Source organism: Condylura cristata, unplaced genomic scaffold, assembly GCF_000260355.1.
Source record: "Condylura cristata isolate star-nosed mole 26May11 unplaced genomic scaffold, ConCri1.0 scaffold00004, whole genome shotgun sequence".
Lineage (NCBI taxonomy): Eukaryota > Metazoa > Chordata > Mammalia > Eulipotyphla > Talpidae > Condylura > Condylura cristata.
Window position 1 is genome coordinate 61721317 of NW_004567105.1, and position 15106 is coordinate 61736422.

At 42.8% G+C, this 15106-nt stretch overlaps 1 protein-coding gene across 1 annotated transcript in view; it reads left to right on the top strand.

Moving 5' to 3' along the window:
- Positions 1-3333: 3333 nt before the first annotated feature.
- PRKAR2A (protein kinase, cAMP-dependent, regulatory, type II, alpha) overlaps positions 3334-15106 on the top strand; it is a 63746-nt gene continuing 51973 nt past the window's right edge. The window contains exon 1 of the mRNA XM_004676194.2: positions 3334-3849. Coding sequence (XP_004676251.1) covers positions 3597-3849 — 253 coding nt within the window. The 5' untranslated portion in view covers positions 3334-3596. The remainder of the gene's footprint in view (positions 3850-15106) is intronic.

A 15106-nucleotide genomic window follows, 5' to 3' on the forward strand; every position in this document is an offset into this window, starting at 1 on the left:
AGCCAGACAGCGATTTTTAAAATAACTAGCTGCTGTTAATAGCCTCACCCAGGCACAAAGAAGAGTGTAATTGGGTCAAAGGTGAGAGGCTGAGAGCTAGTTGTTGCAGAGGCAGCCTTTAGAAGCAATCAGCACCATTTCTGCTGGGAGGTCATACTATTTTTACCCATAGTTCTTTCCCAACAGTTGCTTTTTTTTTTTTTTAAAGATTTATTTATTTATTAATGCATACAGAACTGGAGTACAGGCCAGAGGTGTGGGAGGATGAGAGGATTCATCAGAGACAGAGTGGAGGGCAGAACAGGCAGATTGGCTGAAATATACTGCTGAGGGGAGCTGCGGGCAGGTCAGAAGAGGTCAGTCAGGAGAGATCTGCCATGCCATGTGGGTCACCTCCCGGCCAGGGATGGAACTCAGCTCTGCTGTGGCTGTGATATCTTCATAGTGCTGTGCTTTAACCCATTGCACAACCAGGGAGGGCCTTCCCTACAGTTCTTTTAAGATTGGAACCCCCTATGCTTATTCTAATAATGACATGGATTCATTTTCTTTTTTTTTTAAGATTTTTTAAAATTTTTATTTATTTATGCATACAAGAACTAGGGTGTAGGCCATAGGTTGGGAATGAGAAGATGCACCAGAGACAGAGTGTGGAGCAGAACAGATGGATCTACTGAAATACGCTACTGAGGGGAGCAGCAGGTGAGACAGGAGAAGTCTGCTGCACCATGTGGATCAGCTCCCTGGTAGGGACAGAACTGAGGCCATAGTGGTGGACATTTGCAGTGATATTGCTGAGACTTAACCCTTAAGCCACCAGGGAGACCCTGGTAAGGATTAATTTTCATTTTTAAAAAAGATTTTATTTATGCATACCGAACTGGAGTACAGGCCAGGGTTATAGGGACGGTGAGAGGATTCACCAGAGACAGAGTAGGGAGGATTCACCAGAGAACAGGCAGATTGACTGAAATATACCACTGAGGGGAGCAGAAGGCAAGACAGGAGACATCACCTCCCTGCTAGGGATCAAACTTCAGCTGAAGTGGCTGGCTAGCTTTGCTTCTCAGTACTTCGCTTTAACCCTTGTACCACCAAAGAGGGCCCTATTTTCATTTCTTTATCCCAGTGTAAATTAATGTTTAATGGGTATGGATTTTTACCTCCACTTTCAGATGTGGAAGCCAAGGCTAATGCAGAGTAAACTGATTTGCCAAGATATGGTAAGTTGATAATAGAGGGGAGTCTGGATGTCCAGAGCTATCAGAGGCTGTCCCAAGGCTGCCTGACCCAATCTTCAAGAGACCTGTCTGAGTACAGTGTGAAAGCCAAGGCAACTAACCCGTGAGTGAGGCCAGGGGTGGCATACAGAGTCCCAACAGTCAATGGGAAGACCCTAGGACCAGCTGCTTCCTGAAGGCTGTGACTCTCCTATCAGGTTCTCCCTTGTCTCTTAGCTTCTGTCCTTACCCTGAGGCATCTCAGAGGCAGATCCTGGGTATACTACAAGACTGACATTTTATTGGGTACAAGTTTATGGGGGTTGCTTGAAGTGACTGGGTGAACTCACCCATCGAGTTCTGTCCTCAGCCCTAGGGTAGTATCCCTTTACATTGTATTGTAATAGAAATTGGAGTCCTAACTGCACAGGTGCCTTTCCACCTTTAAAACATGAAACCTCACAAATGGGCATATTAGCGAGAAGAATTGCAAATCTGCCTTTCCAAAGGTTTCATTGTGGGATTGCTTGAAGTGGTAGAGCTCTCTGTGCAGAGGTGCAGTGGGAGTCACACCCATGTTTCATGGGTATGGCTGACTCCTCTTGGAAGGGTTAACATTCCCAAGAACAGAGAAAATAGAAGGACTTTTTTTACTTAAGGACTGCCTGTCCTTAAGTAAAATCTTCATATTCTAAGATCAAGTAAACAACTTTGAAGCATAAGCTACTAATTCTGAGACTGTGGGGTCAGAGAATAGTTTCATTGACATTGCTTGCTATGTAGAAATTTATCATTCTTTTATTCAGTGAGACTATATGTGTGCAATAAGGACCCAGCAGAGAACATACCCCTCCCCTCACAAAATTGAAGGTCCAAGACTTCCAATGGTCAAGGAACTTGTCCAGGGAGACACTGCTGTTTGGATTCACAGGCCTACCTGGCATAGAGCCTGGGATGACTTCTGTGCCAGGAAGGATAGGTTGCTTCTGCTTTCAGAAGCTCAGTTCCCAGCAGCGCTGAGCTCTTGGGTATGTGCCAAGCCAATATGACAGGTCCTAGTGAGGATTTTAATTAATACTGGGTAATTACCAGGTGGAGCTTAACTGTCCCAAATGCCTTTCAGGTTCCCAAGCCTATAGCTAGTTACACTGACAAGGGGAGGGAGGGCTCTGTCCTGTGCCAGCTGGGACTTTGGTTAGCACCTTGGCTGTGGCTTGGGCATTCCAGGTAGTTTCCAACTTTTTCTCTTTCATCCCAATATGGTGTGGCTGAGAAGGGCAAGCTGGTAAATAGCCTACCCACGCTAGGGGCAAAGGATAACAGTGCTTTGTGATCAGCTCAACATCTTCATGCAATGCTGGCTCAGGACCCACAGTAGAGTGTGGGAAAAGACTGGGTGTGCAGACCAATACCAGGACACCTGGTGGGAATACTGGGAAGGAGGAAGACAGAGGTAGTTCCTGCCCTGGGCCTCATTCCCTTTTCTGTAGAGGTTAGCTTGTGTGAACACCTCCAGACCTATTTCCCTGTTTGTGGCTCCCAAATTACAGTAACACTGAAATTCTTACCACCTACAAGATCTTCTCGGTTTGATATATCTGATAGATCTTCAGCCATTTTTCTGAGGGTACTATTGTTCATTACTCCCGATTTTCCCCCAGCTACCCAGACCTGTATGCTGTGTCCACAGACGACTTTTCTCCAAATCTTCCTGTTTGGGTCCTGCTCAGGCCTTCCAGTGGGCTTGAGTGTCACCCTCTGTGTGGATCCTCTTGCTTTCCACCGCAGTTGAAATCACACTGGGCTGGTAATGTATGTTTGCATCTGTCTGTGTCTCTGGTGCACAGTAGGACTGGCAAACAAGAGGTTCTTCTGTGTGTGCTCAAAGAATAAATGAAAGGTCTTCAAGACTAGCTGAGTGGCGCCAACGACGGCAGTTAGCGAGTAGACGGCTCCTTAATTTCATTCACAGAGTCCACTCCAGTGCTTCGACTGCAGGGATTGCCCAGGGCGTGCTGGCCACCCAGTGGCGCACGCGCACTGAGGGCCGGCGCTTGGCGGGGACGCGCACGCCCGCAGCCGCGTGCGTCACAACCCAGGCTCCTGCCCCGCCCGTCCGAGCAGCCCGCTCGTCGGTCCCCGCAGCGGCGGCGGCTGCCCAGTGACAGCGGCGGTGGCTCCAGGCCGGCCATAGTAGCACAGGGTCGTGCCGCCCGGAAACGCGCATCCGACCAGAGGGCGGCGGAGCGCGGGGAAGGCACGCCCCGGATCGCGCGTGAGACCTCGCGGGCGCTTGGCGCGAGGCCGGCGTGAGAGCGCGCGAAGGTAGTGGCCGCCGGCGGCCGGGACCCGCCTGTGCTCGCAGCGGCCGCCGGCATGAGCCACATTCAGATCCCGCCGGGGCTCACGGAGCTGCTGCAGGGCTACACGGTGGAGGTGCTGCGGCAGCAGCCGCCCGATCTCGTCGACTTCGCGGTCAGCTACTTCACCCGGCTGCGCGAGGCCCGCTCCCTCGCCGCCAGCCCGCCCACCGCCCCTCCTTCCGACTCCCAGAGTCCGGAGCCGGACCCGGGCCTGGTCGCCGACGCCAACACCGAGAGCAACTCGGAGGACGACGAGGACTTGGACGGTAGGCGGCGGGGCTGGGCCGAGGCTCGCCGCGGGGGGACCGAGGGAACCGTGCGGCAGACTGGGAGACGTCCAGGGGGGCTGCAAGGTGGCGGGGGCGCGCGGACTGCCCGGGTGGGGAGCTGGGAACTCTCGGCGGAGTTTGTCAGGGTCCCCACGTGCGCCACCTCCCAGTTGAGCTCCGCGGTCCCTGGAACCCCGGGGCGCACCGAGGGATTTTTCGGGCTTTGCCGTGGAGGAAACGTGCGCGTTTCGGCCCGCTTGGTGGCGCGGAGCCCACGGCTGCCTCTCCCGAGGAGCCCGCCCGTGGGCTGCGGACCCTTCGCCCGGTTTCCTTTCGAAGACCTGGACATTCACTTGCGCCGACTCGAATTTAAGCACCCGGACGGTGACCTTATTTGGAAATAATTCATTTTGTGAAGTTATTGTGAAAAACTTTAAAGCCTAGTCAAAAATTAGATCGAAAAAGCGAAATGAACTCCAGTACTCCAACTCCACGATCAGCAGTTTTAGCTGTCACAAATGTTTCAGCTATACTTTTTTTTTTTTTTTTTTAGCTTGGCTGAAGTATTTTAAAGGCTGATCCAGTCAGGTCATTTCACCTCTGCATACTTACGCTATAAATACTAACGTGTATGTTTTTGTTTGGCTAAAAAAACGGCAGATCCAATTGAAAAGGATAAACAGTTGTCTGGTTTAGTTTGGGGGCGCAGGAAAGACAAGTAAACACTTCCTACCTCTGTGTTAAGCGAGATTGTCAAAAAGCATTTACATTTTCTTGCAACCTAGGCTTTGTCTTTGTAACAATAGAATCGTCCAGCTTTTGAATATCCAAAATTTAACAAACGAAACGTTTGAGAGACAGGCTTAGTGTTACTAGAGAATACTGAAAAAGAAAAGTTCTGACTTTACAGTCAAGTCATGCAAGCAAAAAGTTGTCGTTGTAGTCCAAGTGGTAAAGTGGTATGCTTTAGTGTCCATACGAAGAGCAGAAATTGTTCTTAGTGTCTCATTTGACTTGCTAGAAATTAAATTATGAGTTTTTAACCTTAAATCTGGAAATCAGAAATTGTTCTTTCCCAAATTGATTTCACAGATTTGCTTTATGGTCTTGGACAAGTCAAACCTGTGTGATTTCAAATCTACTTTTCTTTGAAATGGGGTCAGGGGACTAGAATATCCCAGAAATAAATGTGTTTTTAAAAGCTTTATTCTAATGGTCACTCCAGTGTTTGCTTCACTGTCATCTTTATAAGTCACAATGTTGTAACTTGCTTTGTGACTATTTTTATTTACAGAAAACATTGATATTTTGAACATTTGTCCCAGATAGGTAACACAGTTCAGAAGTTGTGATTTGTATCACCACTTTTTTTGTCCTCTTTGTTATCCTTTTTAAAATTGACTTTACTTAATTTAAGTCTTTGTAAGTGTGCTTTATTTTACTGGTATTTAAGTGCGTTTTTCTTGTTTATATCTCAAGTGGCTTGTTATATATAATTATAGAAATCAACACAAGGTGAACTTTTATTTACAGATAATAGACTAAAAATAAATTGTACAGGAGATGCCATTTTACTCTTATGAGGATGACTATTATGAATAAGTAACAGAAAATAGCAAGTGTTTGTGAGGATGTAGAGAACTCAGAACCCTTGCTCATTGTTGCTGGGAACATAAAATGGTTCAACCACTGTAAAAATAAAAGTTTGTCAGTTTCTCAAAAAGTCAAACAGAATTTTTATCATATGATCTAGCAACTCCACTGCTGTGTAAATACTCAAAGCAGTTGAAAGCAGGGAGTTAAACAGGTGCTTGTGTGCCAATGTTTATTGCAGTATTATTCACAATAACCAAGCCCTAGAGACAAACTAAGTTGACAACCCAGTCATGTGGTATATACATATAGTGGAATACTATTTATCCTTTAAAAGGAATGAAGTTCTGATTGATGCCCAAAAAAGGGAATGAACTTTGCAAACATAATGCAAGTGGAAATAATAGACACAAAAGGTTAAATATTGTATGATTCCACTTACACTAGGATAGGCAAATTCATAGAGAGACAAAGTAGAATAGAGATCATGGGAGAAGAGGAAGTATTGGAGACATTATTTAGTGGGCACAATTTTGAGGATGCTGAAAAAATTACCAAACTGGATGTTGGAGATGGTTGCAGAACGTTGTAAATGTGCTTAATATAAATAATTACTTAAATGGTTAAATTACAGTTTTTATGTATGTTTTACCACAACTCTTAAAGGATAACATTACATATCCAGTGATTAGGAACACTGGAGTAAATAAGCCTACAGTAACTAAAATTAGAAGGATATGTAGTTAGAACAGTTATAGCAAGGAGACTTTGCTTAGGTTCTAATTCAGTAGCATGTTATTGGAAACACTAAAAAAAATGGGCTGTTACTTTTTTTTTTAAAAGATTTATTCATTTATGCATTCAAGAACTGGGGTACAGGCCAGAGGTGTGTGTGGGGTGTGTATGCAAGGATTCACCAGAGACAAAGTAGGGAGCACCACAGGCAGATCTCTTGAAATAGACTGTAGAAGGGAGCAGGGGGTGAAACAGGAGAGGTCTGCTGTGCCATGTGGGTCAGCTCCCTGGTGGGGGATCCAACTTGTGCTGCAATGGCTATAGATAGCTTTATAGTGCTGTGACTTAACCCCTTGCGCCACCAGGGAGGGCCTATATACCACATTTTTTTCATCAGTTGATGGACCTTAAGGTTGTTTCTACTTTTATTTTAATGATCATTTAATTAAAGTCTTTGTAGAAAGTTTAGAACCCCAATTTGTGGGGTAAATTCCATTTGTGAGAGCATACAGTGGAAGTAGTCCATGAGCCAAGGAACAGCTTAGATTTTTTTTTTTTTAAGATTTATTTATTTGTACAGAACTGGGGTACAGGCCAGAGATGCGGAGGGTGAGAGAATTTACCAGAGACAGAGTGGGGAGCAGAACAGGCAGATTGATGAAGTACACTGCTGAGGGGAGCAGTGGGCGGGTCAGGAGAGGTCTGCTGCACCATGTGGTCACCGCCGGGGCAGGCGGGAATGGAACTCATGCGGAAGTGGCATAAGCTTCTTTGTGCAGTGCTTTAACCCGCTGCACCACCAGGGAGGGCCCCAGCCTAGACTTTTAGCAGAGTTTGTGAGTGCAGTTTTATGACCAACCTTGTGCTGCTCTGTAATCTTGTATTTCTCCTCTGTGTTGACAATCTCACCTCCATGGTGTCCAGGGCTTACACAGCTTCTTGAAAACCATCCTCTTGCCTCTGTGATATCCTGTTAGAATAATCACAGTAGTCCCAGGAGTGATGCCAGCTCACAGTTTTCTCACATGCTGACTGAAGTATTTCTTGCTTTGGCTCAACAGCTTTTCAGGTACATCTTCAGTAAGTTAGTATCTAGGCATTTTATGATGTCTAACCACTTAGGTACCAACATTCTTGTCACCCCCAACCATTTTTGAGATGCTAGCAAGAACCTTCTCCTTTCCAGTCCTGGGTTTAGTTGCTGAATACTTCCATCTTACATGGTCTTTCTGGAATACATGCGGATTAGAAATATCTGCCGCACTGGGACAGGGTTTCAGCTGCAGTGGGGCTTCCCCTTCATTGGGTTTGGCCTTGGCCTTCTTAACCTTGCCACCAGTGTCAGCTTTCCTGGCTTCAGGTTTCTTCTCTTTAGTAGCCACCTTCTCGTCTTTACACCTACCATCTTGCAAGATGTATATCTCCTTTTTGACTTATGAATAATACTGCTGTGACTATTCATGTGTACAATTTTTTTGTGTGGATATATTTTCATTTCTCAGGTATGTGTCTATAGTAGAATTATTAGTCCATATGGTAACTCTTTATTTAACCTTTTGAAGAGCTGCCAGACTGTTTTCTAAAAATGGCTATACCATTATATATTCTAACCAGCAGTGTACTGTAAATTCTCACTTTTCCTCATCCTCATCAACATTTAGTGTCTTTTTTATTTTTTAAAGATTTATTTAATTATGTACACAGAACTTGGGTATAGGCCAGAGGTGCAGAGGCTGTGAGAGGATTCACCAGAGACAGTGGGGTGCAGAACAGGCAGACTGATGAAGTATACTGCTGAGGGAGAGCAGCGGGCGAGACAGGAGAGGTTTGCTGCACCACGTGGGTCACCTCCTGGGCTGGGGATCAAACTTGCACTGAAGCAGCTGCGGCTGGCTTGCATGCTGAGTCCTAACCCATTGCACCACCAGAGAGGCCATTAATGTCTTTTTTTTTTTAAAGATTTATTTATTTGTACATACAGAACCGGGGTACAGGCTAGAGGCTCAGGGGCGGTAAGAGGCTTCACCAGAGACAGAGTGGGGAGCAGAACAGGCAGATCGACAAAGCACACTGCTGAGGGGAGCAGCGGGTGGGTCAGGAGAGGTCTGCCACACCATGTGGTCACCTCCGGGGCAGGCGGGAATCGAACTCACGCGGAAGTGGCTTTAGCTTCTCAGTGCAGTGCTTTAACCTGCTGCATCACCAGGGAGGGCCTAATGTCTTTTTTTATTATCACCAGCCTAGTTGGTGGGAAGTAGTAGCTTATTTTAATTTGACTTTGCATTTCTCTAATGATGTTGACCAATTTTTCATGTGTTTCTTGGTCATTTGTATATCTTTTTTGGAGAAATGCCAGGTCATGTCCTTAACCCATTTATTAATTGGGTTGATTTTATTGGGCTCTAAGTTCTTTATATATTTTATTTTAAAATATTTATTATGCATGCCTGCAAGAACTAGGGTACAGGACAGAGATGCTGAAGATGAGAGGATTCACCAGAGACAGTGGGAACAGAATAGGTGGATGACTGAAATTCACTGCTGAGGGGAGCAGTAGGAGGTCTGCTGTGTAATGTGGGTCACCTCCCTGGGCTGGGATTGCACTTGGGTTTCAGTAACTGCAAATAGCTTCATAGTGCTGTGCTTAACCCCTTGCACCAGCAGGGAGGGCCCAGGAATTCTTTATATTTTTAAAATGAGTCTTTTTATATATGTCCAGATATACCCTTTGCAAATACTTTCCCTGTTTCATTGGATTTTATTTGTTATTGTCTTATGATGCACAAAACTTTTTCATTTTTATATAGTCCAGTATATTGTTCTGTTTATTTTTTAGGTGTAAGACTGAAGAAACCGTTGACAAATCCAAAATGTTTTCTTCTAAGAGCTTTGTAATTTTAGTTTTGACATTTAGGTCATTAATACATTTTGTGTTAAGATTGTATTTATAAATACAATCTAGTGTGTGAAGTACTAGTTGTTACAGCACTATTTATTTGGCAAACTATTCTTTGCTCATTTAATTGGCTTGATATCTTGTTTAAAATCAGTTGGTTATTGGGCCCCCTGGTGCCTTTAGGGGTTAAGTTCCAGCACTATCACAGAGATGGTCTAATTTCGATCCCAGACCAGGGAGGTAACCTGCATATGGCCCAGCAGACCTCTCCTGCCTCATTTGCTGCTCCCCTCAGCAGTGTATATCAGATCTGCCTGTTCTGCTCTCCACTCTGTCTCTGGTAAATCCTTTCACGCCCCCATCCTGCACCTCTGGCCTGTACCCCAGTTCTGTGATTAAAAAATAAAGTCTTTAGAAACTGAGTGTTGCACATAATGATATTCATTGTATTAATTTAAATTTTTTATGTTCAAAATTTTTCTCAGTAAAAATTTGGCAAAGTTAAAAAAAAAATAAAGTCTTTAAAAACAAAACAAAAGTCAATTGATTATCGATATGAGTCTATTTCCATCCTATTGATCTATATACCTGTTTGTATGCTACTACTACTATGTCTTGATTTCTATAGATTTATAGTAGTTTTGGAATCTAGATTGTTTTTGTCTGTTTTGAGTTCTTTGACTTTCAAATGAATTTTAGGATTTGCTAATCAATTTCTGCAAAGAAGGCACCTGAGTGGTTTTAATAGTAATTAATTACATTGAATTTATAAATTAATTTGGAAATTACAGTTTTAATATTGTTATGTCTTCTGATCAATTAATATGGGATGTCTTTCCATTTTTTAAACATTTCCAAAGAACAGTAATTTTGTAGTTTTTAGAGTTTAGGTTTTAGATTTCTTTTGCTAAATCTGTTCCTCCTTGGTATCTGTATCTTCATGCCCCTGGCTGCCTATCCACCATTTGCCATCTCTCCCTTTTAAATGAGGTTAATGATCCCAGAATTACCTTTTTTCCTTCTGTGAGCAGCTCTTCTTTTGAGCATTTTTTAATTGCCTTGGATCTGAATCTTCGAAATTAAACCTACAGGTCAGAATTTTTTTTTGTTGAAACACACATTTGTTTATCTTACCAACTGGTCATCTCGCATTCATCTCAGTCAACATAGAATGCCTAAGACTCTGTCACACTGTTCTTTCCTTTACTTCTTTACACAAGAAACCCAAGAATTACCCATTCTTTCTGCCCCTCTCATTTTAGTGTCTAGGCTCTCCTGACTTCCCCCACAGTCTCTGCTTTGGGATTGACTTGTATTGCTTCTCTATGAATATATTTAGGTCCCCTAATCGTTCCTTCCACTCCATTCTTCTGTACACCATCACTAAAAATCACCTTTATTTTCTCCTTTTAAAAATTATAAAATTTGCCATTTCAACAATACTTAAGTGTAAAATTCAGTGACTTTAGGTACATTGACAATATTGTAAAATCACATTTTTTTCCCAGTTAACTTTTTTGAAGTGAAACATATACCCAGAAAGGTGCATGAATTGTAAATGTACAGCATGGTTTTTTACAAAGTGAACATTTGGTTATCTGGTCAACTTGATCAAAAATATCAGCTGGAGGGGAGCACTTTCTTTTCATCTGTACATGTATATTTCATATGATTGTATTTATAAATACAGTTCTGTAATAAGAGCTAGCATTTATTAACTTTATTCTGTGCTAGTCTCAGTGCCCAGCAGTTTATTTGCCTGATCTCATTTGAATTCTCCCAGTTCTTTAAGGTAGGGATTGTTAATTATTTCCAGTTTACAGATAAGGAAATGGAGGCTTATGGCTCACCCAAGATCATATAATGAGAAGGATTCAACTCTAGGCTGGAGTAAGGCTATTATACTACTCATGTTATTTTATACATGAAGTGCCTTTCTTTCTTTCTTTTTTTCCCCCTTTCCTTGGTCTTTATTTATTTTAAAAATATTTATTTATTTATGCAGACAGAACTGGAATACAGGTCAGAGGTGCAGGGGTGGTGAGAGGACCCACCAGAGACAGAGTGGGGGAGCAGAACAGACTGACTGATGAAGTACACTGCTGAGGGGAGCAGCGGGCGGGTCAGGAGAGGTCTGCCATGTCATGTGGGTCACGTCCTAGGCGAGGATTGAACTCATGCTGAAGAGGCTTTAGCTTCTTGGTGCTGTAACCCTCTGCACCGCCAAGGAGGGCCCGGTCTTTATTTTTTACAAAAAAGGCTATAAGCAGTTCATTATTTCTTTTGGTAGGGATAATAATTTTTTACTGTGATAGAATATACATAAAATTTAAATTTGAGACATTAAACACTTTCACTGTTTGGTGCGACATTACACATTTTGTTCTTTTTTAACAAGTTTTAGGTTTTACTTGCAATTCCATGTAAATTTTATAATCATTTTCTCCTTTTCTGCAAGAAAAGCTTGTTTTCTTAAATTTCATATTCTAATTATTGTAAATGTTTACAATTACAACTGATTTTTTAATTGATCTAGAATGCTGTTACCTTACTGAATTTATTAGTTTAATAGTTGATGGACTTTTTTTTAGGATTTTTTTATTTTTAGGATTTTATGTATATAAGGTCATATGACATGAGAATAGTTTTTTTTTTTTTAAAGATTTATTTATGTGTGCATACAAGAACAGGGGTAAAGGCCAGAGGTGTGGGGGTTGAGAGGATTCACCAGAGACAAGAGTGGGAGCAGAACAGGCAGGTTGACAAAGTACACTGCTGAGGGGAGCAGCAGGTGGGTCAGAAGAGGTCTGTTGCACCATGTGGGTCATCTCTTGGCCAGGGATTGAACTTGTGCTGCAGTGGCTATGGATAACTTCATAGTGCTGTGCTTGAACCAGTTGCACCACCGGGGAGGGCCCTGATATGTAAATAGTTGTATTTCTTCCTTTTTAATTTGAATCCCTTTTATTTTCTTGCCTAAAGTATTACCCTTAAAGAGGTAGCTTAAGCAGACATCCTAGTATAGTCTTGATCTAGGAGTAAAATTTTTTACTTTTACCATTTATTTGTTGTCATATTTAGAAAATTACCTTTAACTTAGTTTGTCATAAAGGGTACTGGGTTTAGTCAGATGCTTTTTCTACACCATTTAAGATGCAGGTACAATTTTCTTTCCTTATAGGGTTTTTGTTTTTGTTTTTAAAGATTTATTTATTTCCGCATACAAGAACTGGGGTGCTGGAGTGGTGAGAGAATTCACCAGAGATGCAGGAGTGGTGAAAGAATTCACCAGAGACAGAGAAGGAAACAGAACAGGCAGATTGACAGAGTACACTGCTGAGGGGAGCAGCAAGCAAGACAGAACTGTGCTGTGCCATATGGGTCACGCCCTTGGCCATGGATCAAACTCTTGCCAAAGTGGCTGCGGCTGGCTTGGCTTCATAGTGCTGCACTTTAACTCTTTGCGCCACCAGAAAGGGCCCTCCTTTCATAGTTTTAAAGTGGTGCATTAAAGTGACTAATTTTTGTATATTGAACCACCCTTCCCTTCCTAGGATAAATTCTACTTCATCATGGTGTAAGGTATAATCCTTTTAATTTGCTGTTAAACTTAGTTTGCTAATATTTTGTTGTCATAATCTTTTAAAAGTCAAGTGAATATATTATACTTTATTTTCCATTTAGGTTGTCTCCAGGTATTTACTAGTATGAACTTTATTATGTATAAGGCTTTTTAAAAATACTGATAATTTATTAAAATGCTTGATTTAAACATTTGTAGTGGTGATTTCAGTCTAGATATCTGACTCAATTCTGATAGAAGTAATTGGATTAATAATCTCAGGACTGGGGGCCTCCATAGTGGCATAGGGTTAAGTCTCAGTGCTATCATCGCATCGGCCTGAGTTTGATTCCTGGCCAGGGATCTAAGCCACATGGCATAGCAGATCTCCCCTGTCTTCACTGGCTGCTCCCCTTAGCAGTATATTGTTGGTAGATCTGCCTGTTCTGCTCCCCACTCTGTCTCTGATGAATTCTCTCACCTCTTGTATGTCTGGCCTACACCCTCATTCTTGTATGCATAAATAAATAAAATAAATCTAAAAAAGAAAAAAAATCTCAGGACTGTTAAGTCAGTGGTGTTGCTTTTGATTTCTCATCTGAAAAGATCCCAAATCTTAGAACCTTCACCACAAGTAGTTTTCTTTGTAGTGATTCTTGGAGTCTTGGTAGGCATGTGAGCTGGACCTTTCACGTTGAGGTTCTTTTCTTTTTCGCCTCTTATCAAGGTAGTACACAATTTTTCCAGAGATTTTACACTGAGGCTGGTTAGGGTAATTTTAGTTTGAAGAATGGCCACTTCTAGGACTCTTTCTAGTGCCTTTAAAAGTCATGGCTAGAGAGCAGCTTCCTGATCAACTTGTTCCTTTGCAAAAACGACCAGCAGTTAGTCAAGCAGGGGTCAGTGACCCCAGCTTCACTGCAGCTGTGACCACTTCCTCAAAATAAAACTCTTAAGGTTTTTTTTTTTTTTAAATTAGTCCCCTAAATGGATTGCTAAACTAGAAGTGTTGTATCAAAAGATACTTTGACACTTAGTAAATACTGTATAGTAACATTGCCTTTCAGAAAGATTGTGACTATTGTTGGTTGACTGTCCCCAGGAAATTATGTTGATACTTGTCAGGGAGGTGTGGGGAACCATCAGTTATGCTGTGGGAGTGGATGAGGTTTTCTAGATTGAAGGGAATTAATCTATGATGTGATCTTAGGGACCCCTGGCATTTGGGGTTTTAAAAGTATTTGAAAATGCCAAGGTTTAAGACTAAGGTTGGGTATGGATGAACAGTCTTTGTGAACATAATATGCAGGTCTATCCTTCCGATATTCTGGGATCCTCCCTCCTTAGTTTATCAGGGAGACAGGAGAAAACTCTGCATAGCCTTACAGTCGAATGAAACAGCAAACTTGTTGAACAGTTGGTGGGTCCTCACCTCATGCTTAAGAACAAGTGACATGAGGGTCTCCCTGGTAGCCTAGTGGTGGCATCACCACCTCTGCAGCCTGAGTTTAATCGTGGCCAGGGAGGCTGACCCACATGTGGCACAGCAGACCTCTCCTGACCTCCCGTCCCTCCCTCTCTCCTCCCCCCTCCCAACAGCAGTTTATTTCAGTGGATCTGCCTGTTCTGCTCCCCCTCTGTGTCTGGTGAATCCTCTCACCCTACCCTTTGGCCTATACCCCAGTTCCATGCATAAATAAACAAATCTTAAAAAAAAAAAACCAAAAAACAAGTAATATGGCTTAAAAGCAGACAACATGGTCAGAAATTATAACAGAATTTATTTACATAGGAAGTAAGAAAAAGGAAAGCTGAGAGAGAGAAAGAGAATGAGAATTTATAGGCTGACACATACCGGATATGACCTGTCCTGCCCCAGATAGCATGCCTCGAATAGAGACTGAGGTCTAATCTGTTGTTATACAAGGCAAACTGGTAGCTTCTCCAGATACCCCTCCCCACCATCAGTTTAACTTCTGAAACTCAAGCCATTTCACTAACACAGCACTGACTAGTTTAACTGCCCGAAACACAATTCTGCCCCATTTCCCATCACCTCCATACTGATGGAGTCTGCAGAGTCCCATCTTCTACCATCAAGTTAGCTGTGGTACTAGTTTAGAAGTTTCTCCTCACTGTTCCTCTTATAAGAACATGCCCTGTCCTGTTTGTGAAGCAGCCAAGCAGGAATCTGGTGCCTGAGGGTAAACCTTTTCAGCCTTCACTAATGATCAAGGAGCCAACTAAAGTTTTAAACAAATGGTGAGCTAGCCTTACTGGCTCCAGTGCTTTCATAGAGACTTGAGTAAACCTCTGTATTTGCTTGCCTTTGTGCATAGTTAGCATCAGCATTTCTTTAGGTTAAAATATTGGTAAGGGGCCCTCCCTGGTGGCGCAGCGGGTTAAAGCACTGCACTGAGAAGCTAAAGCCACTTCCGCATGAGTTCGAATCCCGCCTGCCCCAGAGG